Source organism: Arvicanthis niloticus, chromosome 13, assembly GCF_011762505.2.
Source record: "Arvicanthis niloticus isolate mArvNil1 chromosome 13, mArvNil1.pat.X, whole genome shotgun sequence".
Lineage (NCBI taxonomy): Eukaryota > Metazoa > Chordata > Mammalia > Rodentia > Muridae > Arvicanthis > Arvicanthis niloticus.
This window is the reverse complement of record NC_047670.1, coordinates 72,899,552-72,922,172: the sequence shown is the minus strand read 5'-3', so window position 1 is coordinate 72,922,172 and position 22,621 is coordinate 72,899,552. Positions and strand designations below refer to the sequence as shown.

The 22,621-nt window shown below is 47.5% G+C and overlaps 1 protein-coding gene and 1 pseudogene across 3 annotated transcripts; both read left to right on the top strand.

The window, feature by feature from the left end:
- Positions 1–3,043: 3,043 nt before the first annotated feature.
- Positions 3,044–22,321, top strand: Ddx23 (DEAD-box helicase 23). 3 transcript variants are annotated; one of them, XM_034516768.2, is made up of 17 exons: positions 3,044–3,203; positions 7,360–7,565; positions 9,380–9,490; positions 13,943–14,036; positions 14,461–14,526; positions 14,982–15,120; positions 15,458–15,591; positions 15,697–15,809; positions 16,031–16,174; positions 16,266–16,491; positions 16,785–16,930; positions 17,184–17,361; positions 18,048–18,290; positions 20,011–20,162; positions 20,369–20,477; positions 20,966–21,140; positions 21,476–22,321. In XM_034516768.2, exons 2-17 carry the CDS (start codon positions 7,360–7,362, stop codon positions 21,697–21,699), a joined length of 2,460 nt encoding a protein of 819 aa, XP_034372659.1. In that variant the 5' UTR covers positions 3,044–3,203; the 3' UTR covers positions 21,700–22,321. The 3 variants fall into 3 exon arrangements, with proteins under 3 accessions (XP_034372659.1, XP_034372660.1, XP_076768150.1); XM_034516769.2 differs by having other exon boundaries at positions 3,119–3,248; XM_076912035.1 differs by having other exon boundaries at positions 3,130–4,039.
- On the top strand, positions 12,717–13,235 carry LOC117718649 (peptidyl-prolyl cis-trans isomerase NIMA-interacting 4 pseudogene; annotated as a pseudogene).
- Positions 22,322–22,621: the final 300 nt, after the last annotated feature.

Below are 22,621 nucleotides of genomic sequence, written 5' to 3'. Positions count from 1 at the left end.
TGGCTGGCTCTTGACACTATATTTGGCAACATAATGTGGTCTTTTCTTGTTTGTTTGTTTTGTGGGGGGGGGGGATAGGAGTTGAAACTGGGTCTTGTTTTTGTTTTGGTTTGTTTTCTTGGTTTTTGAAGACAGGGTTTCTTTGTGTAGCCCCCGGCTGCCCTGGAAATCACTCTGTAGACCAGACTGGCCTCAAAGACACAGAGATCTGCCTGCCTCTGCCCCCTCCATTGCTGGGGTTAAAGGCATGCACTACCACTGTCTGGGTCTTATGCAGCTTAGATTGGTCTTGAACTCACTATGTAGCAGAGAGTAACCTTGAACCAATGTCTGATACTTCTACCTTCACTTCACAAGTGCTGGTAGTACAGGCATGTATCAAGAATATGCACTTTTAACTGCCTTGCTAGCCCATCCTGTAAAGCAAGGAGTATTATTATTTTTGTTTTATAAGTGATGTAAGAGAAAATACTATCTACTATATAATATGCATGTTTATAGTGTATATTTTATGTAATCACATTATATAATATAAAATTCACACTATATAGCATGTAATATGTTATTTAATAAGCTAATATGTAATATGCATATTATATATTTTATATATTATATATAGTATATAATATGCAGAAGATCAGGATTCAAGCCAAGTCTCACTGTTAACTATATTACATGTACCCCTTATTGTTAGCCATGTTGCTAAATAGGAGAGTAGCTTTGATCCTTACTAAATATAATCTCGAGGGCTGGAGAGTGGCTCAGTGGCTAAAGTGCTTGCCTTGCAAGCATGAAGGTCTGAGTTCAAATCCTTGAACCCACATAAAGCTGCATGTGCTACATGTCTGTAATCCCAGCACTTCCACAGTGAGATGGAAGGTGAAGACAAGATGACAAGACGATAGCCAGGGACTGAGACTGCAGGTTGTCATGTGACCTCCATGTGCATGGCAAGCCTGTGCCTATACACATGAACGCACATCACACATCACACCCAACACAAACATAGCAACAGTAGTCTTCATAATCATAAGAGAGCTAGAAAAGCAAAGTCATCAGGCATCCAGCAGACTGGCATCTTTCTTAGCTGTGTCCTGAGAAGTACAAAGTACTAGGAGATTGTCACTGTGAACTCAGACCAGCCTTTTTATCTTTCTGAGTCTCAATTTACTCCTTTTAAAAAGCATTCATTTAGGGCTTAGAGAGATGGCTCAGTAGCTAAAAGCACTGGCTGCTCTCCCAGAGGACCTGGGTTTGATCCTCAACAACCACATGTCGGCTCACAACCCTCTGTGACTCCAGTCGCAGGGGATCTGACACCCTCTTCTGGCTTCCTTATGCCCCAAGCACCCGTAAGTTTCCCATATATGCATACAGGCAAAAAAAGAAAAAAAACAACAAAGCATACACATGCAATTAAAATAATAAATCTAAACAATCATTATTGTGTGTGTATACAGAACAGTATTCTGAAAAGGGGAAAGGTAAGGTCTCTGAGGTCACATGAACCCGAGGGATTCAGATCCCCTTCTGTTTTTTAGATTTGTGGACTCAGAAGGCAGATGCAGTAGGCTACACTTTCCTTGTTACTAAAATCAAAGAATTCCCAGCTTATACTGTTATGTTGACTAAGTAAGACAAGAAACCTTAGCCTAAATGTCAAGCCTGGAGCCGGACACTTGGAAGACTGTCAAATAATAGCAAAAGGTTTTTAAAAGTTCCCACCTATCTTTGGCCAATCATTTTTAAATTTTGTGTGTGAATGTGTTTTCTTCTCCTCCTCCTCCTCCTCCTCCTCCTCCTCCTCCTCCTCCTCCTCCTCTCCTCCTCCTCCTCCTTCTTCTTCTCTCTCTCTCTCTCTCTCTCTCTCTCTCTCTCTCTCTCTCTCTCTCTCTCTCTCTCTCTCTCTCTGCCTGTGAGTGGAGAGCCCTCTAGTGTTCATTATACCCACTAGATTCAGACTGACCTTTGAGAACTGAAAGAAAAACCAGACCTGGGGTTAGAGAGATAGATGGCTCTGCGGATAAGAGCACTGGTTTTTCTTCCAGAGGACCCAGGTTCATATTCTCAGCATCCATACGACACCTCACAACTGTCCATAACTCCAGTTCCAGAGGATCTGACACCCTCATACAGATATGCATGCAGGCAAAACACCAATGCACATAAAAATAGAATAAATTTAAAGAATGACCAACAACTACGTGGGATTAAAGCAAACCTGAGGATGGAAAATGTTGTGAAAGGAAGCAGTCGGTACCCCGGTTAATCTCAACCATCCTAGCACGCACAGTTTGCCTTCTGTTTCAGCGGGTGCTGATGGTAGTTTGAACCAAAGAGGAAGGAAGTGAGTATACAGTGAGCATATGACTAGAAGAAAAATTCAGTGGACTGATGTATGAAGAACCTGAAGGAAGTAATCAACAATAACATGTAGCCCAAGTGGGCAGTTTCTAAAGATCACGAAAACGAGGAAACCAAGGTCCCATCTGGAATGTTGCGTAAATAATAAGACACTTTAGGAGAAAGTCCTTCCAGGGAAACCTTTGGAATGTTAGCTTATTATTTATTGGGAGTAGGGGAACAGTTTGGAGTTGTTAAGGAATTCATCCTCCTGGGAGCCTAAGGTTGCTAAGATACCTTCCCACGATTGGAGTAGCTCTACTGTGAAACTGTACTACCTTCATTGTGAAGTACTAAGCTACTGCAGTGAACTAATCTTTAGTTCATTATCTTTCATTCATCCAGGGAGGCAATAACCTCTCTCACAATTTTTGTAAAAAAAAAAAAAAAACTTTTTCAAAAAAGCAAAATATTTGTTACCGTATAAACTTTCCCGCTGAAAGCTGCCAGCTTTGACTGAAGTTAACTGCAATATCTACTAGAAGATTCCAGAAAGATTGTGCTGCGAAAGAACCTTTTAAGTCGAAAGACAAGACTTGGGAAATTCTTTCTTCTACAGACACGGAACCTTCGGCGAACCACATTACCCAGAAGACCTCGCGGCCCGGCCGGCCCTCGGGCGGTGCATTCTGGGATTAGTAGTTTTAAGGGCTTATTCGTCAGCTCGCGCAGTGTAGGCCCAGGAACTCGCTTTCCCGGCTCCCCGCGCGGCCACGGTACTCCTCCGTGATCAGGAAACGCGAAAGATGGCGACTGTTCGGCGACGTTGAGGCCGCGTTAGGCGGTTTAGGCGCGGGGTGGTGAGTCTTGGCGGTGGAGGCGGCTCCCACGAGTTTGGAGAGTGGGTGAGGAGCGGGAAGATAGCCGTAGCCTCAGCCTCTGGAACCGGACGGGGAAGAACGCTTCAGGGAAGGGGCACGAGCCAGGGCAGCTCTGGCGGGCAAGAGCGAAGGGGCGCGGGCCCCGGGAGCGGTGTTGGCTGCCCGGGGCACAGGCCATCTCCAGGACTGTATCATGCCCTAGACTTTGGCCCTTGGACATCGCGCTTGCTATTCGTCAGTCTGACCTAATTCTTGTTCCTTTACTTCGGCCAGACTGGAACTCTGATGTGCTCCCAAAACCCACTCCATGCCTTCCGGCTTCGGCGTTGCCAGTATTATTGCTTTTGCCGGAGAATAGTTCTAACCCTGACCCACAGTTGCACATCTTCAAATTCTACCCATACTTTAAAAAGAGCCACGTCCTCTGGATCCTTCTATATCCTCTTTCCAGAAACGGCAACTTTGGATTCTTCGTCTGAGCGTTCTTATCTTGTCGTGTCTCACGCCTTCTGCTGCTTCCTGTGGACAGAATTTCATTTTGTAATTTCCACAGGGCCTATAACCGAATCTTGCATATAAAGTAGTGCTTCGTTAACAATTAGATGAAGATAATTGGCCTTTTCTCTACAAAGAACTGGGAAGCACGGCCAGGGTCTTTTTGAGACCGGGTCTTCTATAGCTTAAGCTGGCCTTGAATTCACTATGTAGCTTAAGTCTGTTCTTTGAACGCTCAGTACTGCCTTCTTAGTGCTATGATTACAGTTGCGGACTACTAAGCATTTTCCGTAATTAAAAAAAAGTCTACATATTTCCCTGTAAGCCACCAGAGTAATTCTTTTCTTTTCTTTTTTTTTCTTTTTCTTTCTTTTTTTCTTTTTTTCTTTCTTTCTTTCTTTCTTTCTTTCTTTCTTTCTTTTTTTTTTTTTTTGGTTTTTCAAGACAGGGTTTCTCTGTGTTGCCCTGGCTGTCCTGGAACTCACTCTGTAGACCAGGCTGGCCTCGAACTCAGAAATCCGCCTGCCTCTGCCTTCCAAGTGCTGGGATTAAAGGCGTTCGCCACCACCGCCCAGCGAGTGATTCTTTTCTAATGTGATTTTTGGTTGTATCATACTCTGCTTAAAGTTCTAATGTTCTCATTGAGATTAAGTTGAATTTAAAGTTAGGGGCCTTTGCCCTGGCCCCTAATGGTGTGTTTTGCTTTTATTGCCAGTTCCCATTTTCTCCCAGACAAACATCACTCAAGTTTGTAGTCTTTTTCTTTCTTTCTTTTCTTCTTGTTTTCCTTTTTATCCTACAGCTGTAGCGAAAGCCACTATAACTTCCACTTCCCCCAAATCTAGTTCCTACTCCTGGTTTTAAGTTGAAATTCAAGTACCTTTGCCCCGGTTTTTAACAGTTTCATGATTTGACTTCAACTCATTCATCTTTTTCTTTTCCTTTTCTTTTCTTTTTCTAGTATGTATGGCTGTTTTTCATGTATTTATGTTTGTGCACCACTTGAGTGCCTGGTGTTTGAGGAGGTCAAAGCAAGGTGTCGGAATCCCCTGGAATTACAGGTGCTTGCCAGCCATCGTGTGGATGCTAGGGACCAAACCCGGGTCCTCTGGTAGAGCAGCCAGTGTTCTTAACCACTGACCCATCTCTCCAGCCCCTGACCTTGTCTTTGGTTATTTGTTTTATTGTTTGGTGGTAGGAGACCTGTGTGCAACGCGTAGACATAAGAGCACAACTTGTGAAGATGAGTTCTCTCTCTATCATGTGGGTCCCAAGGATCAATCTCAGATGGTCAGGTTTACTAGCAGGCATGTTTTCCCGTTGAGCCTGCCTGTGGCCGTCCCACTGACCTTCTCTGGAATCAGCGTTACCACCGGTCTGTACCCACTCAGCCTCGGTCTCTGGAGAGTGTCATGCTGAGCCGGTCGTTCCCTTGGTGTTGCTGTCTTTCTCTGAACTCTCTTTCCCGATCATCCCACGGGTGTTTCTTCTACCGTCAGATCTCAGTGTAGATGTCAACCTACGAAGTCTTCCCTGAGAGTTCCTTCTTCACCTTTCCATATCACATTACTCCGTCTGGTTACCTTTTTGGAGCTCATTCCGAGTATCTGAAATAACTGCTACACTGGATTCATGCCTCGTGAAATCAGAGAGTTTGTGTTAGTTACAGTGTCGTCTCCGGGACCCAGAACAGCTCCTGCACTAGAAGGTGTTCAGTGCATACTTGTTGAAAGAGTGAGGCCAGATGTGGTGCATGCACTTCTAATCCCAGCACTTGGCATTAAAAGCAGATCAAGGCAGATCTTTGTGAATTTGAGACCATCCCGGTCTACATAGTGAGTTCCAGGCCAGCCAAGGGCCACATAGAAAGGCAATGTCCCAAACAAACAAAACAAAAACCAAACAGAAAAACCTAAGGATGCTTTATAAAAAAGCATTTTTTTTTTCTTTTGGGCTGTTTTCTTAGGGCTATAAGTAGGAGAACCATTCTGTGAAATGCATGATATACTGATTTAGACTGTCCCATCATTTTTTGGTTAATTGTGAGATAAAACTTGAGAAAATGCTGTTTGTTGGTTTTGGTTTTTTCATCCCCACATTTTCCCTTCTGGCACCGGAGAGGAGGATTGTAACAAAATGCTTAGGGCATTGATGTTCCAGCCACATCACCCGGGAATCAAATACACTCTTAGGATGATGGGCCCAAGTCAGGGGTGATGAGGGGATAGCGGCGGCTTCGGACTTGTGTGTCCTTTAGTCCCTGGGTAAACTCGCATTTATAGTTGGAGAACAGTTGCCAGTGTGCTGTCCTGTGCTGTGCTGTGCAGCATACCCCAGGGAGGAGGGGAATAGATCAGACTCCTGCTCGAACCTCTCAGGAGGACAGTAGAGAGGCCTGTCTACCTAAAGAAGACAGACCACCAGGCTGGGAGACCTGAGGAGACATTGTCAGCCTATCAGTCAGTCACTTCTGGGACTTGTAGTTGAGACACTTTCCATTGCTTAATGTTTTTATTGAAATAATTGTTGTTTCCCAGGCAGCTCCTGGGCACCCTTCACGTTTTTCCCATTGCTTAACTAGAGGTCCAGTGTGTGTGTGTGTGTGTGTGTGTGTGTGTGTGTGTGTGTGTAGGTAGGTAGGTAGGTAGTTCAGAAGTTGACATTAGGGCTCACTGTCTACCATATTTAATTTAATTTAAAAACCCTTGACATGTCACATTTATTTATATTCTGTGTGTGTGTACACATACTCACTTGCCACAGTGCACGTGTAAAGGTCAGAGGATGAGTTTGAGGAGTCAGTTATTCCTTCTACCGCGCAGGTTCCGGGAATCAGACTCAGTCTGTCAGACTGGGCACAGAGCGCCTTCCCCCACAGAGCCATCGCAGTGGCCCTCTGCATTATCTTTTCACTGAACCCAGAGCTCATCAGCTTGGTCAGGCTGCCCACTGGGCTTCAGGGTCATCTGTCTGCCCAAGTAGCTCTGGGCATGCAGCATGTCTGGTTCCTCACATGGGCACTGGGTCCAGGTTCTGGTCCTCATGCTTGTGCAGTGGACACCTGAGACGAAGCCATCTGAGACCAAGAGGTGCATTTCTTTAAATCTGAGTAAAAGTGTTTTGTTTCTTGTTTCTCCTCTGGTTTGTTTTGTGTTTTGTGGTTTTGTTTTTTTTTTTTTTTTTTTTTTTTTTTTCTGAGACAGGGTTTCTCTGTGTAGTCCTGGATGTCCTGGAACTCACTGTGGACCAGGCTGGCCTCGAACTCAGAGATCCGCCTTCCTCTGCCTCCCAAGTGCTGGGATTAAAGGCGTATGCGCTACCACTGCCTGGCTTGGGGTTTTGTTTTTTAAATGGTGTTGATTACTTTTTGTTTTTGAGATAATAGTCCCGGCTAGCCCTGTCTCAACAATCAAATAGTGAATATATAAGAGAAATCACAAGGAAATTACAATATAGTGTTATAGTACCGGCTTTTCAAGATAGACTACCAGGTCTTTGCTATTTAGATCTTGTGTTACCTCAAGCAAGTTAGTGTATGCACCTGTGCCTCAGTTTCCTCATCTGTGAAGCAGGTATACTAATACATGTATTGGTAGCTTTGCCAAACTGTACATGAGGAGTATTTGTCTTTCTCACCCAGATGGCAGGAGAACTGGCTGACAAAAAGGACCGAGACGCATCACCCAAGGAGGAAAGGAAGCGATCACGGACTCCTGAGAGAGATCGCGATAGAGATCGGGATCGGAAGTCCTCCCCGTCTAAAGACAGGAAGCGGCATCGCTCACGGGATAGGCGTCGAGGAGGCAGCCGGTCTCGCTCTCGGTCCCGTTCCAAGTCTACAGAGAGGTAAAGTGACTTTGTATTCTGTTACATGAGGAGGGGGCAGGGTATGTTTGACACCTGCAGTGTTAAACAACTGCTTTTTGTACAGGAGCCTCCCCTTGTCCCAGGTGACCTCCAAGGACACTCAGCATTCCCGTTCCTTTTTCCTCTGCTTTTCTGAAGTGCAGTCTCACTGTGTAGCCCTCCTGAGGCTGTGTCTATAGAGTTCCCATGGTAACCAGCTGAGTGACTAGTTCCTGAAGATGGAAAATGAGCTTTTAGTGGAGATGCAGATGGTCAAGGCAGATGGCTTACCTGTTCTCACAGCCCCTGATCTGCCCTCGCTACTAAAACATAACTCAGTGACAGCGCTCGGGAAGATCCTCTTAAGATCAGTATCTGTGCTGTCAAGGGTCAAGCCTGGGCTCAGTGGTAAAGCACTCGCATGCGAGCATGATGACCCGAGTTAGGATCCTGAGCACACAGGTAAGAGTTGATGTGGCAGTGTGCACCTGCAGAGCCCCTGTGGAGGGGCTTGCCCAGCTAGCCAACCAGCCAGCCCGTAAGCTCCAGGTTCTCTGAGAAATCCTGTTTACAAAAAAGCAAGAGGGCTGGAGAGCTGGCTCAGCGGTTCAGAGCACTGACTGCTCTTCCAGAGGTCCTGAGTTCAGTTCCCAGCACCCACATGGTGGCTCACAACCATCTGTAATGGGATGCTATGCTTCACTCCAGTGGGTCTGAAGGAAGCCACAGCGTACTCACATACATGAAATAAATCTTAAGAAAGAAAGAAAGAAAAAGGGAGATGGCTGAACAGCTCAGAGCGCTGACTGCTCTTCAGAAGGCCCAGGCTTAATTCGTAGGCTTCTGAACACCTACATGGTGGCTCACGTCAGTCTGTATAACAGGAATCTACAGTTCAACAGGATCCAGAGCCCTCCTCTGGCCTCTTATGGGCAACAGGCACACATGTACTTGTGGGCAACAGACATACTTGTGGGAAAACACACATAGAAGGGGTTTTATTGTTGTTGTTGGTGGTGGTTGGTTGGTTGGTTGGTTGGTTTTTCAAGTGAAAGGACTGGAGAGATCTCCCAGTGGTAAACATAAGTACCTAAGTTCAAATCCCCAGCATCCAAGTAAAAAAGCTATGAATGCCTGTAATCCCAGAAACAGGCAGGCTCCACGAGGTCATTAGCCAGGCAGATTAGCCAGAATGGTGAGTCTCTAGTCCAGTAAGAGACTGTTAGTCAGGTTGTCTAGACTCAGTAAAGGGATGGACTTAGCAAAGTGAGGGCATGCAGGCAGGGCAAGGCTTCCTTCTCGTCCTTAAAGGAGCTTCCAGCAGAAGGTGTGGCCAGATTAGATCTGACTAAAGGCTTGTCTTCCTACCTCAAAGATTTGGACTAGAGTGGGTCTTTCTACTTCAGATTAAGCAAAAATCCCTCACAGATGTACCCTCCATATTTGGGTTTTAGTTCCAGACATGGTTAAGTTTACAACCAAGTATAGCCATCATAGAGACCTCATGTCTAATGCCAGGAGCTGTAGAGGAAGCCATCTGACGTCCTGCTTGTACTGCATACTGCCATGCATTCATCATGCACATACACACCGTACGCATGCGCACATGTGCTCACACGCACGCACGCGCACACACATGCACATGCACGCACACAGAGATCTTACTAGAATTTCCTCAGAATTTCCCTGAGAAGTGCATTCTCCAGTTTGTTAACCGTTACTTTTAGGAGAAGAGAGCATAGAACCTTCTCAGGCCTCAGTGAGGTAAGAAACTGTAGAGCAACCAGGGATTTCTTCAATGTTCTGTTTTCCAGGGAGCGACGGCACAAAGAGCGGGAGCGGGATAAGGAGCGGGACCGGAGTAAGAAGGAGCGGGAGCGGGACAAGGACGGACACCGGCGGGACAAGGACCGCAAAAGATCCAGGTGAGGAGTGGCTGGGCCTTAGAAGATTTGTCCAGCTCTCCCTCCACAGCTTGGCTTCATGGAAGAAAGTAGGTTTCTCTTAGCAGATCCCATTGGTAGTTTCTGCAGAATTGTTTTCCTCAGAAAGTGTGTGCCTTTTCCATTTATTTGTTTGTTTGTTTGATTAATCAGTGTCTTCTTATGTAGCCCTGGGTAGCCTGCAACTTCCTGTGTAGACCAGTTTTGGATGGCCTTGAACTCTTGCTCCTCTTGCCTCGCTTGGCCTCGGAAGTGTGGGGATTACAGGTGTGAGCCTCTGTGCTCAGCTCAGCATGTATCTTCTTCAGAAAGTAGTGGCTTGTCCTTAAAGCAGCCTGTGACCCATGAAAATGATTAGCTACTGTCCTGTCCCAGAAAGCCCTATAGAATGAAGTAACTCAAGAAGGTCAAGTCTTTACACTTGTTTTAACACTTGTGTAATTGCCCGGGCCACCAAAGGTAGGCATATTTGAAAAGCCACCAGGTATCTGAAAAATGTCCTTTTAAAGCAATGTTCGGCATCCAAGCAGGATAATGATAGAGTCCCAAGGTGTCTCGAACCCAGAGGGGACTGGACAACAGGGTCAGCACTCTCAGAACAGAGCTGAGAATGCAGAGTGTGCTGAGCAGTCCTCTAGTCATTGGACAGCTAGTGGAACAGAGTACCCAAGATGCACTGCTGCACTGCAGAACTGTGGTCAGGTTAACTCTTGTGTGAGCTTCCCTCTACATTCAGATGATCCTCATGGAAAAGGAACAAACTGTTTCCTAAGCTGGACAAGGCTGAACAAAAGGAAAAAATATCCCAGAAAGAAACAGGAAACAGAACTTATGGGACAGGGATTAATTCAACATAAAATAAATGCAAATAAAATTAAAAAAAAAAAAAAAACCAACAAGAAAGTAAAGTGGGGTTCAGATCCCAACACTCACAATGAAAGTCTTTGCTGCTACTTTCTCCCCCTGCAACCTCAGTGCTGTAGGGAGCAGAGGCAGGAGGATTGCTGAAACTTCTCAGGTTCAGTGAGAAACCCTGTCTCAGAGAAGTAGGGAAGAGAGTGATGCAGCAGGACACATGACACCATCCTGAGGCCTTAGTACACACACGTACACACACACACACACACAAAACCCAGCAAGCAAAGTGATTCAGGTCATATTTTGAAGTTCAGATTATTCTTGGAACTGAGAAATTAATTTGAAAAACTTATCAGTCAATCAAACCTTCCTATAGCTTCATTATACAATTCAATTTTTTACCTAGGCTACACAATATAAATTTAGTAGGGTATCTTTTTAAACATTTTTAATTTGGACTGGAGAGCTGCCTCTGTGCTTAAGAGCACTTGCTGCTCTTACAGAAGACGGAGGTTCGGCTCCCAGCACCCACATCATGTGTTCCCAGTGCCTGGGGCCACAGCTCCAGAGGAGCCTTGTCCTCTGGCCTCCAGGAGCACATGCACACCTCCCATACACACAGTTAAAGATAAAAGTAGAGTCTTAATTACAAAACGTAGATTTCTTTATATTTATTTATGTTTCTGTCTGTGTGTTCTGTCTATGTGTGCGCATGTTACTATCTGCATGCCTGGAGCCCTCTGAGGTCAGAAGGGGGCATTGGATGCCCAGGGACTGGAGGTCTGTGCAGTTCTGAGGCTATGATCCATCATGTGGTTCTGGGAACTAAACCTGGGTCCTCTGCAAGATCAGCAAGTGTTCTTACCCAGTGACCTTGTTCCTCTGGAAACTTACTATGCAAAGGGTTTTTTGTTTGTTTGGGGGGGTTTTTTTCTTTTCTTTTCTTTTCCTTTCTTTTTTTTTTAAGTAGAACAAATATTGACTTATTAAGGAAAAAGTGAGGAAGAGCTCCCAAGGACTGGCAAGATGGCTCAGCAGTTTAAAATACTTACTGACCAACAAGTTAGATGACCTGAGTTTGATCCCTAGAAGCCACAGGAGGAAAAGAGAGAATTGACTTCCATCAGTTGGCCTCTCACCTTGTACATATTTACAGGCATGCTCATGCGTGTGCACGCACACAGACACACACACACATAGAGACACTCAGAGACACACAGACACACAATGTAGCAATCAAAGAAAGAGTTTAAATGGTGGCACAGGCCTTTAATCCCAGTACTTGGGAGGCAGAGGCAGCCAGGATTGAGGCCAGCCTGGTCTACAGAGTAAGCTCCAGGACAACCAGGGCTACACAGAGAAAGCATTTCTAAAAAAAACAGAGAGGGGGAAAGGGGAGGGGAGGGGAGGGGAGGAGAGGAGAGGAGAGGAGAGAGTGGGACAGGCTCCAAGGGAACACCACACTGCCACTCTACTTTCTTATCAGGCTTGTGGTGTGGGTGAGAGGCAAAGGCAGACTTAGAGGGGCTCTGCTGTAGGGTTACTGTGCTCTCTTACAGCTTAACATACAGCAAGCGTGAAGAAGCCTGAGCTGGGGATATTGAGCAGGGGAGAGATAAACCAGGGTGTAAATCACAGACTCTCCTTGCCTGGGGAGGGCTCAGCTGTGTTTTCAGTTCACTGTGTATTGTTTTATTTTTCAGTGTGCAACTATTGTTGAGGATTTTTCTTTGTAAATTTTTAATTTGGGGGCACATGCAAGATAGGGTCTTGTGTATTTCAGGTTGGCCTGGAATTCGCTATGTAGTGCAGGCTAGTCTAGAACTTGAGATTCTCGTGCCTCGGTCTCTCGAGTGCTCAGACTGTAGGCATATATCACTATACCTGGCTTTTTATTTTTTGAGATTTATTTATCTTATTTTGTGCATATGAGTGTTTTGCCTTCATATATGTTTGTGCACCACATGAGTCCCTGGTGCCCATGGAGCTCAACGGAGGATGTCAGGTCCTTTAGAACCAGGGTTTTACATGGTAGTGAGCCACCATATGGGTGCTGGGAACTGAACCTGGGTCTTCCTTGAGAGCAGTGGCTGCCTAACCACAGACCTCTCCTGCGTCTGTTTCTGGTTGTTTGGTTTGGGTTTTTATTATATTTTTAGACAGGGTCCCACTTAGAAGGCAGGGTGGTCTTGAACTTGCCTCAGTCCTCCTGTGGGCTGGAGTACAGGTGTGAGCCAATATGCCTATCTTGCTTGCTGTTTAGATTTTTTTTTTTCTTATTTTACATTTTAAAAAAGTATTTCTTTGAGAGTTCAACCACAAGCTTAAGTGATAGTGCCAAAGGGGAAAAGTGGTTCTGGAAAAGAAGGGAAAGGAGGTGCAGCCTCTGGGAGTGACAGTGCTGACAAGAAGTCTCAGGATCCTAAAGGTGGTAGCAGTGCAGTAAAGGTCAGACATATTCTATATAAAAAAAAACATGGAAAAATCATGGAAGCCATGGGAAAGTTAAAGCCTGGGATGGGATTCAGTGAAGTGCCCACACAATATAGTGAAGATAAAGCCAGACACAGGGTGACTTGGGTTGGATGACCAGAGGATCCGTGGTGGGGCCATTTCAAGAAGCAGCATTTGCCTTGCCTGTAAGTGGGATGGATAAGCCCGTGTTTACAGACCCACCAGTTAAGACAAAATTTGGATATCATATTATTATGGTTAAAGGGAGAAAATAAAAACATATGAAAGGCTGAAAAATATTTCTTTTATATTTTGAGATTATACTATAATTACATCATTTCCCCTTTTATTTCCCACTCCCAAGCCTCTCATATTCCCCTCTTCTCTTTCAAATTCATGACCTCCTCTTTGATTTTCATGTAAGTATTATTACATACATGTATGTGTATGTATATATTCTAAAGTACATAAATACAATCTTCTCAGTACATACAGTGTTACTTGTGTGTGAGATTTTAGGACTGGCCACTTGGTATTGGATAACTACTTGGTGTGTGTGTTTGTTCCTGGAGAACTGTTGATCTCAGCCTTCCTGGTGCCTGTAGTTGTTTGTATAGGTTGAGAACAGCTTCCACATCCCTGCATGTCCGTTGTGTTCCTCGTTCAGCTCATGTTTAAGTGGTCATGTTGGTGAGACTTTTTTTGGTTTTTCGAGACAGGGTTTCTCTGTGTAGCCCTGGCTGTCCTGGAACTCACTCTGTAGACCAGGCTGGCCTCGAACTCAGAAATCCACCTGCCTCTGCCTCCCAAGTGCTGGGATTAAAGGCGTGCGCCACCACCGCCCGGCTGGAACTTTTGATAACAGTAGTAAAGGTCCACTTTTCCAAAAGGATCAGTCAGAAGGAGGTTCAGGTAGAGCGGGGCCAAGGTGGAGCATAATTAGGTTTCAGAGCAAGCAGGGGACTAGGCCGTACTTGAGAAAGTTTTAGGACATGATGGCTGACTATGCTAGTCTTGGGTAATAGGAAAACTTCTATTCTGTCATGGAGGCTCAGCCTGAACCTCATTCAGAGGCTGGGGTAAGATAAGACAGCTATGGACCTTTCTCCTTTTTCCTTAAAGCTTGTCTCCTGGTCGAGGAAAAGATTTCAAGTCTCGGAAGGACAGAGATTCTAAGAAGGGTGACGAGGATGAACATGGTGACAAGAGACCTAAGGTAAAGGCGAGCTGGTGCATCTCTGTCTCCTTCAAGGGAGATAACGCCTGTCCCCTCCCCAAGACAGTGTCTCTCTGTGAAGCCCAGGGTGGCCTGGAACTCACAGAGATCTGCCTGCCTCTGCCTCCCCAGTGCTGGGCTTTAGGGTGTGGGCCACTGCCACTACTATCAGTGCCCATCTAAGTTTGTTTTGATGATGATTTCTTTATATTTTTATGTGCATTGATGTTTTATTTGCATGTATGTCTGTGTGAGGGTCAGATCTTCTGGAACTGGAGTTATAGATAGTCGTAAGCTTCCATATGTGTGCTGGGAATTTTTCTGGGCCTCTAGAAGAGTAGTCGGTGCTTTTAACATCTGAGCCATGTCTCTAGTTCCATGAGGGAGAATCTTTATAAACCAAGTTCCCATGTTTTATGCTCAGATCCAGCCACTGTCCCTGGAGGAACTTCTGGCCAAGAAAAAGGCTGAGGAAGAAGCTGAAGCTAAGGTAAGACTGTGGTGTCTGGAGTAATGTGTTCTGGCTGCCATAACGAATGTCACAAAATGGGCAGCTTCAACACTGGAGTTCTAGGAGTGAGAAGTCTTGGCTGCAGTATCAGTACTTAGTCCGCTGAGACCCCTGTTCCCAGATGTAGACGCCTTTTCTGTCTTCACAGTCACCTCTGTGGACACTCATCTCAGTATTGACCTGTTATTTTCTCATGGAACTACCATGCTAGGCAGCTGCTGTGTTACTGCTATGACCCTCAGCTGTACCCACAGCCCTACTTCTAATGAGCAAAAGCTTTATTCCGTAGCAGAGTCCTAGGCCTCTATGTGTTTTTATCAGGATATTTACTGTCTTAAGCAAGTAATTAGAGCCTTCCTGGGTCTCTCTGGCAGTGATATGTATGGTCGTTTCCAGCCCCTAGATGCTGTTAACCATTCCCTTCTGTCTTGAAGCCCAAATTCCTCTCCAAAGCAGAGCGGGAGGCTGAAGCTCTGAAGCGGCGGCAGCAGGAGGTGGAGGAACGCCAGAAGATGCTTGAAGAAGAGAGGAAGAAAAGGAAACAGTTCCAGGATTTGGGCAGGAAGATGCTGGGTTTGTTTTCTATCCTATGTAGAAAGGATGGGGTGAAATTATGGAAAGAGTAGGAACTGGGACTGGAGCTGTAGCTCCTGGTAGAACTTGCCTACCATTCAGAAGGCCCTGGGTCTGAGCTCCAACCATTGCAAAAAGAAAGGGAGGGCATAAGATGGGGACTTTTTTCCAGAGTTTGGAAAAGGAAAGAATGGTGAAAGTTCATGGAAATACCTGTTAGGTCCCCTCCCCACCACATGTCCACTCGCTTTCTTCACTTGTCCCTGTTGACTGCACTCCTTCCGTGACCTCTTCCTCCCCCTGAGCTTGTTCTGCAGCTGTCCTTCTTTGTCTGCAGAAGATCCTCAGGAAAGAGAACGGCGGGAACGGAGGGAAAGGATGGAGCGGGAGACCAATGGGAACGAGGATGAGGAGGGGCGGCAGAAGATCCGGGAAGAAAAGGACAAGAGCAAGGAGCTGCACGCCATTAAGGTGCTGGCCGAGAGGAGACCCCCACAGACCAGGGTTAGTCGTTCGTCTGTCTGGCCTCAGGTCAGGGCCTCGAGGCTTACAAGCTTTGTGCTCTTTCCCTTACAGGAGCGTTACCTGGGTGGCATCAAAAAACGGCGCCGAACAAGGCATCTCAATGACCGGAAGTTTGTGTTTGAGTGGGATGCGTCTGAAGATACCTCCATTGACTACAACCCCCTGTGAGTGGCTTTGTGCCCAGGTCCTGGGGCCTGGACGTTTGAGTGGTCCTAAAGAGCTGGTGACAGAAAAAGCAAGCGGGGCTAGGAAGAGGAAGCTGATAGACCAGCACTCAGCCATCTTCTTGAGAGGGGAAGGTGCTGGCTGTGGGGAGAATTGGTACACATTGGCAGTCTGCCCTTGCTGTGAATAGCTCATTTTTCTCCCTCTGGCTCCATCCCAGGTACAAAGAACGGCACCAGGTGCAGCTGTTGGGGCGAGGCTTCATTGCAGGCATTGACCTAAAGCAACAGAAGCGAGAACAGTCACGTTTCTATGGAGACCTAATGGAAAAGAGGCGAACCCTGGAAGAAAAGGAGCAGGAGGAGTGAGTAATCAGGTTTAGGGTAGTTGTGCAGAGCCCAGAGTCTAGGAAGTATGGTACTGGTTTTACTTAACCTCCATCATGTCTTCTTCAGAGCAAGACTCCGCAAACTTCGTAAGAAAGAAGCCAAGCAACGCTGGGATGATCGCCATTGGTCCCAGAAGAAGTTAGATGAGATGACAGACAGGGACTGGCGGATCTTCCGTGAAGACTATAGCATCACCACCAAAGGTGGCAAGATCCCTAATCCCATCCGGTCCTGGAAAGATTCGTCTCTGCCTCCACATATCTTGGAAGTCATTGATAAGTGTGGCTACAAGGTAAAGGGGCAGACTGGCCCAGCGCGTCCGCCAGTTCCTCTCCTACATTCTAGGACTGTAATATAAATGTAGCTGGGACTGGAGAACTTAGTTCCTTCGCTATTTAGTGTCTTCTCTGCCCATGGCACCAAACTCACTATGCCTGTTACTTTGTGGTGGAAGTATGGGCCTTTAGGGCTCATGGTTTTCCTATGTGTCTCAGTATATGGTAGTAGCATGCTTTGTCCACTGTATTAGCGCTATCCCAGAAAGTGTGATTCTCTACCCATTACTTTTGTTCTGGGTCAATTCAGGAGCCAACACCTATCCAGCGTCAGGCCATTCCCATTGGGCTACAGAATCGTGACATCATTGGTGTGGCTGAGACCGGCAGTGGCAAGACGGCAGCCTTCCTCATCCCATTACTGGTCTGGATCACTACACTTCCCAAAATTGACAGGTAGGCTCAGCCATCATCAGTTGGGTGGGTTGGTGGATAGGACAGATGAGGCAGGCTAGAATCAACAGCTGTTTTGTTTGTTGTCTGTTGAGAGAAGCCAAGATTCCCTTGGTTATCTTGTAGTCTGGTTTTACATGGGATCACCAACCTGCCCATTCCCATAGATGCTCCTAAGAGTGACTTTGTCCTGTTTCTGCTTGTGGTCCGATGAGACCAAAGCTTATGGAGTTGTGGGATGCCCCATTTACCACAGGATCGAAGAGTCAGACCAGGGCCCGTACGCCATCATCCTGGCTCCCACCCGGGAGCTGGCTCAGCAGATTGAGGAAGAGACCATCAAGTTCGGAAAGCCGCTTGGTATCCGCACGGTGGCCGTCATCGGTGGCATCTCCAGAGAAGACCAAGGCTTCAGGCTCCGCATGGGCTGTGAGGTTGGTTTCTCAATGAGCTTTGATTAATAATATTAATATTGCCACTAATGATGCTGATAATTGATGGGCATCACGGCAGCCTACGAGATCGAGAGCAGGCAGTGATAGAGATTGGACATGGCTTCATAAGTGAAGATGGAGTTGACCCGTCTGCAGTCCAGCACGGCCCTCAGTGGGCGCTGTGAAGGAGGGAAGTGTTCATAGCCAAAGCCTGTGTTCTTACGAAAGCATGTTGTTGACATGGATTCCTCAGAGGAGATGGAGAGATCCTGGAAGGATCTGAGAGAGTGGTTCTCCTGTAGACAGTATAATCCCCGCATGTTGCTCCTTCCACAGTGCTCCCTAGCCTCTTTCCACAGTGCTCCCCAGCCTCTCTCCTTCCACAGTGCTCCCTAGCCTCTCTTCTTCCACAGTGCTCCCTAGGCTTTTTTGCATCTAAGCTAGTTCTTTCTGATTCTCCCACCTGCCTAACCCGGGATCTTATTTAGAAACCCCATTCTTCCTGAAGGAAACCGAAAGTAGCAGACAGTCTCATGTCCGTTCTCAGGACCGTAAGTACCATACCTGGCTGGAGGTTGAGGTCCAAGTTCCTTAGCATTGAAGGCCTAAGTGGGTAGAAAGTTCACAGCAGAGAAAAAACGGGAGTTGTCTGCTAAGGTCGTATATGATTACACTGTATCTTCCAGATTGTGATCGCCACCCCAGGACGTCTGATTGATGTGCTGGAGAACCGTTACCTGGTGCTGAGCCGTTGCACCTATGTGGTTCTGGATGAGGCAGACAGGATGATTGACATGGGCTTTGAGCCAGATGTGCAGAAGATCCTGGAACACATGCCTGTCAGCAACCAGAAGCCGGACACAGATGAGGCTGAAGACCCAGAGAAGATGTTGGCCAACTTCGAATCAGGAAAACATAAATACCGTCAAGTAAGGCAGCTTTCTTGGGAGAAGCTGAAACAGTTCCCAAGTCTTGTTTTCAGACCTTCCTTGCCCAGGGAGCACCCAGTGCACATGCTTCCAGTGTGCTAGTGTGCTGCACATGCTTCCAGTGTGCTAACAGTGCTGCACATGCTTCCAGTGTGCTAGTGTGCTGCACATGCTTCCAGTGTGCTAACAGTGCTGCACATGCTTCCAGTGTGCTAACAGTGCTGCACATGCTTCCAGTGTGCTAACAGTGCTGCACATGCTTCCAGTGTGCTAACAGTGCTGCACATGCTTCCAGTGTGCTAGTGTGCTGCACATGCTTCCAGTGTGCTAGTGTGCTGCACATGCTTCCAGTGTGCTAACAGTGCTGCACATGCTTCCAGTGTGCTAACAGTGCTGCACATGCTTCCAGTGTGCTAACAGTGCTGCACATGCTTCCAGTGTGCTAACAGTGCTGCACATGCTTCCAGTGTGCTAACAGTGCTGCACATGCTTCCAGTGTGCTAACAGTGCTGCACATGCTTCCAGTGTGCTAGTGTGCTGCACATGCTTCCAGTGTGCTAACAGTGCTGCACATGCTTCCAGTGTGCTAACAGTGCTGCACATGCTTCCAGTGTGCTAGTGTGCTGCACATGCTTCCAGTGTGCTAACAGTGCTGCACATGCTTCCAGTTTGCCAACAGTGCTGCACATGCTTCCAGTGTGCTAACAGTGCTGCACATGCTTCCAGTGTGCTAACAGTGCTGCACATGCTTCCAGTGTGCTAACAGTGCTGCACATGCTTCCAGTGTGCTAACAGTGCTGCACATGCTTCCAGTGTGCTAGTGTGCTGCACATGCTTCCAGTGTGCTAGTGTGCTGCACATGCTTCCAGTGTGCTAACAGTGCTGCACATGCTTCCAGTGTGCTAACAGTGCTGCACATGCTTCCAGTGTGGTAGCCGTGCCTGTGTACAGTCCTCTTGACAGTCCAAGCCATGTAGCTTAACCTGGAAAGCTGATGGTAGAGAATCATGCTACTTAAAAAGAAGAAGGCATAGTGCCAGGCAAAGGGGCTCATGCCTGAAGCCCCAGCATTTAGGAGGAGGCAGAAAGATTGCCTGAAATTGAAGCTAGCTTGTCTTACATGTGAGTTGCAGTCAGATCTATGTAGCAAGATCCTGCCTCAAAAAAAGCTAAACAAAAGGACTGAGGGGCTGGTGAGCTGGCTCAGGAATAAAGAAGGCAGTGAAGGCTGGTCTTTCAGAGTTCAGTTCCCAGCAACCACACGGTGGCTCATGGGCATCTAGAAAGGGTGTGGCACCCTCTTCTGGTGTGTAGGTGCACTACTGAGAGAGCACTCAAGCATTACAAAATACAAATAAAAAAGAAATAGACAAGTTGGCCGGTGGTGCAGCTTTAATCCCAGTGTTTGGAAGGCAGAGATAGGTGGAACTCTGTTAATTTGAGGCCAGTCTGGTCTACAGAGCGAGTTCAAGGATAGCCAGGGCTACATGGAGAAACCCTGTCTTGAAAAACCAATAATAATGGTGATTATGATGATGATGTCAGGAATCATGATGCTACCTGGATCACAAGTGGGAGCAAATGCATGAGACAAAAGAACAGTTTCCCAGGGTGACAGTGTCAGATTTATAGCAGACTAATTTATGTTTCGTAGCCTGTGCTGATAGTAGGGTATGCAGTTCTGTCTGCTGGGCCCAGGGCTGAACCTCCTGTTTTATAGACAGTCATGTTCACGGCTACTATGCCCCCGGCGGTGGAGCGTCTAGCCAGGAGCTATCTTCGGCGACCTGCTGTGGTGTACATTGGCTCTGCAGGCAAGCCCCATGAGCGGGTGGAACAGAAGGTCTTCCTCATGTCGGAATCAGAGAAGAGGTATGGGGGTGGCCGAGCTGGGAAACCTGAGTGCTTTTGTCTGACAGTTTCTTTGTGGGGCGGATGTGAGGTGGTTGCTTTGCTGTTTCCTTCTTTGCACAGTCTCTGTTGAGGACCTCGGAGTTTGTTCATTGCTGGGGTTGAGTGTTGGGATTACTAAGTCTTGGGAGGTATTGTGTACCTCATTTTCCTCCTCTCCCCCCCAGGAAAAAGCTGCTGGCAATCTTGGAACAAGGTTTTGATCCACCTATCATCATTTTTGTCAACCAGAAGAAGGGTTGTGACGTGTTGGCCAAGTCTCTGGAGAAGATGGGGGTATGTCTGGCAGGCAGAGTAAAGCCAGCCCTCGAGCTGCTGCTCTCCGGAGCTAGGGATGGAGCGGGGAGTGTCGGCTCCCACTCGCTGTTTAGTCTTTACACCATCTAACAGCCAGGGCTGAAAGGGAAAGGAGGAGAACTGATGAGTTAGTAGGGATCCCTTCTGGTCCAGCCAGGCAGCCAGATCCAGTCTCTGTCTAATGGGGTGGGGCCGGGGCGGGGAGGAGCGCTGATGACTAGGCCTGCACTGCTAACAAGGTAAAAGGAATTCCTCTCCTCTCAGCTCCTGATGGCCTTAGCCTTCCTAGCCTGCTCCTGCCTTCAGAACCTGTCGTCTGCTGACTCTTCATGACAGCACACTGCTGGGCCTCTCTGTCCCTGTCCTACCTGGCCCCCTTCTCTGGCTTCCTGTGCTCCCCTGCCGTCTGCTCTCCGCCCTCCCATCCCATTCCGTCTCTCTGAGTCCATTGCTCTCCCTCCCTACAGTACAACGCCTGTACACTGCACGGTGGCAAAGGCCAGGAGCAGCGAGAATTCGCATTGTCCAACCTCAAGGCTGGAGCCAAGGATATTTTGGTGGCTACAGATGTGGCTGGTCGTGGTATTGATATCCAAGATGTATCTATGGTTGTCAACTATGACATGGCCAAAAATATTGAAGGTGAGTGTGTGCCTGCAAAGGTAGCTTCACCTCAGGGTTGGGAGAGGCTACTTGGTTCTCCCTCTCGGAGTCAGGGTGCACTGAGCTCTCTGCTTTAGTCTGGGTGACGTCCCAGTGTCCTATGGTGTGTGAAGAGTGGTGCTGGCTAGGAGAGCCTTTGTGTTGTCCTGGGACAAGTTGGTGGGAGTGGGGGATGGGCAGAGTGGAGAGCACTGGATTCACCCGGTGTAGACAGCAGGAGGCTTGCCCATGGAGGTCAGTGGGGTGGAGGGTTCCTTAAGAGTGGGAGCTAGAACATGTGGCTTGGTCCCAAGTGACATCCTTTTGCTCCCCAGATTACATCCACCGAATTGGCCGCACAGGAAGAGCTGGCAAGAGTGGCGTAGCCATCACTTTCCTCACCAAGGAGGACTCGGCCGTGTTCTATGAACTGAAGCAAGCCATCCTGGAGAGCCCAGTGTCGTCTTGCCCTCCAGAGCTAGCAAACCACCCAGATGCCCAGCACAAGCCAGGCACCATCCTCACCAAGAAGCGCAGGGAAGAGACCATCTTTGCTTGACACAGCACCTGATTGGATTTGAAGCCATGTTCTGAAGCCGGTGCCTGCTCTACAGCCCTCCCTCCGTTCCTTTCCAGGCTCAGCCTCGGGTCATGGGTCTGAGGAAGCAGTCAGAGTCCCTGGTCTGGAAGCCTGTGAGGTGGCCTCCATGGAGACAGGAACGTGTTGCAGGAGGCAGGAGGGACATAGTAGGTCAGGTTTGGCCAACTCTGCCCCTTGCAGCCGTTGTCCTGGCTGTGGGCAGCTGCCTGACCAACACCTGGTCACCTGGAGGGGACTTCCTTAGCACATATGTGTGATTGTACTGTGGTAGTTGTTGCCCTGAGTGACCCAGGGGAGCTGGCATCGTGAGGATTGTGGACCTTGGACTCTGTCACTCAGCAGCTGGTTTCCCATTGAGTGTCAAGCAGGTTGAGAACCTTTAGAAGGGTGTGCAGCCCTGTGCCTCGGGTGCTGTGCACTCTGGGCACCCCTCCCCCAGGGATTTTTTTTTTTTTTTTTTTTTAAGATATGGGGACAGGATGAACAGGTTGTACCCATCATTAAGTCAGTGAAATTTCTGTTTTCTATCCTCTGAGAAGATAAGTTTGTATGTTCTGAGAATAAACACATAAATATCAAAGCTGTGTCAACCCCTGGCTCCACTCTTCCCTCTAGGAAACTGAAGTCAGGTCCGCAGCATTGGCCGGAAAGTGAGAGGAAGGCCTGGCTTCTCAACTAGTCTATTTATCTGTAGGTGGCACTTGAGGGCAGATGGGAGGATATGGCAGCAGTGTGTCTCTCTCCTCCTGCTTTTCTGTGTAACGAGGATGACAAAGGGAGTGGCTGGAACCAACATGTGCCAGATCCTGGTTTCCCTTGCTCATGGGCTGGGTTGAGCTCAGTCGGTCTGGAGGACTGTGAGTGGGCCTCTCCCTTGCCC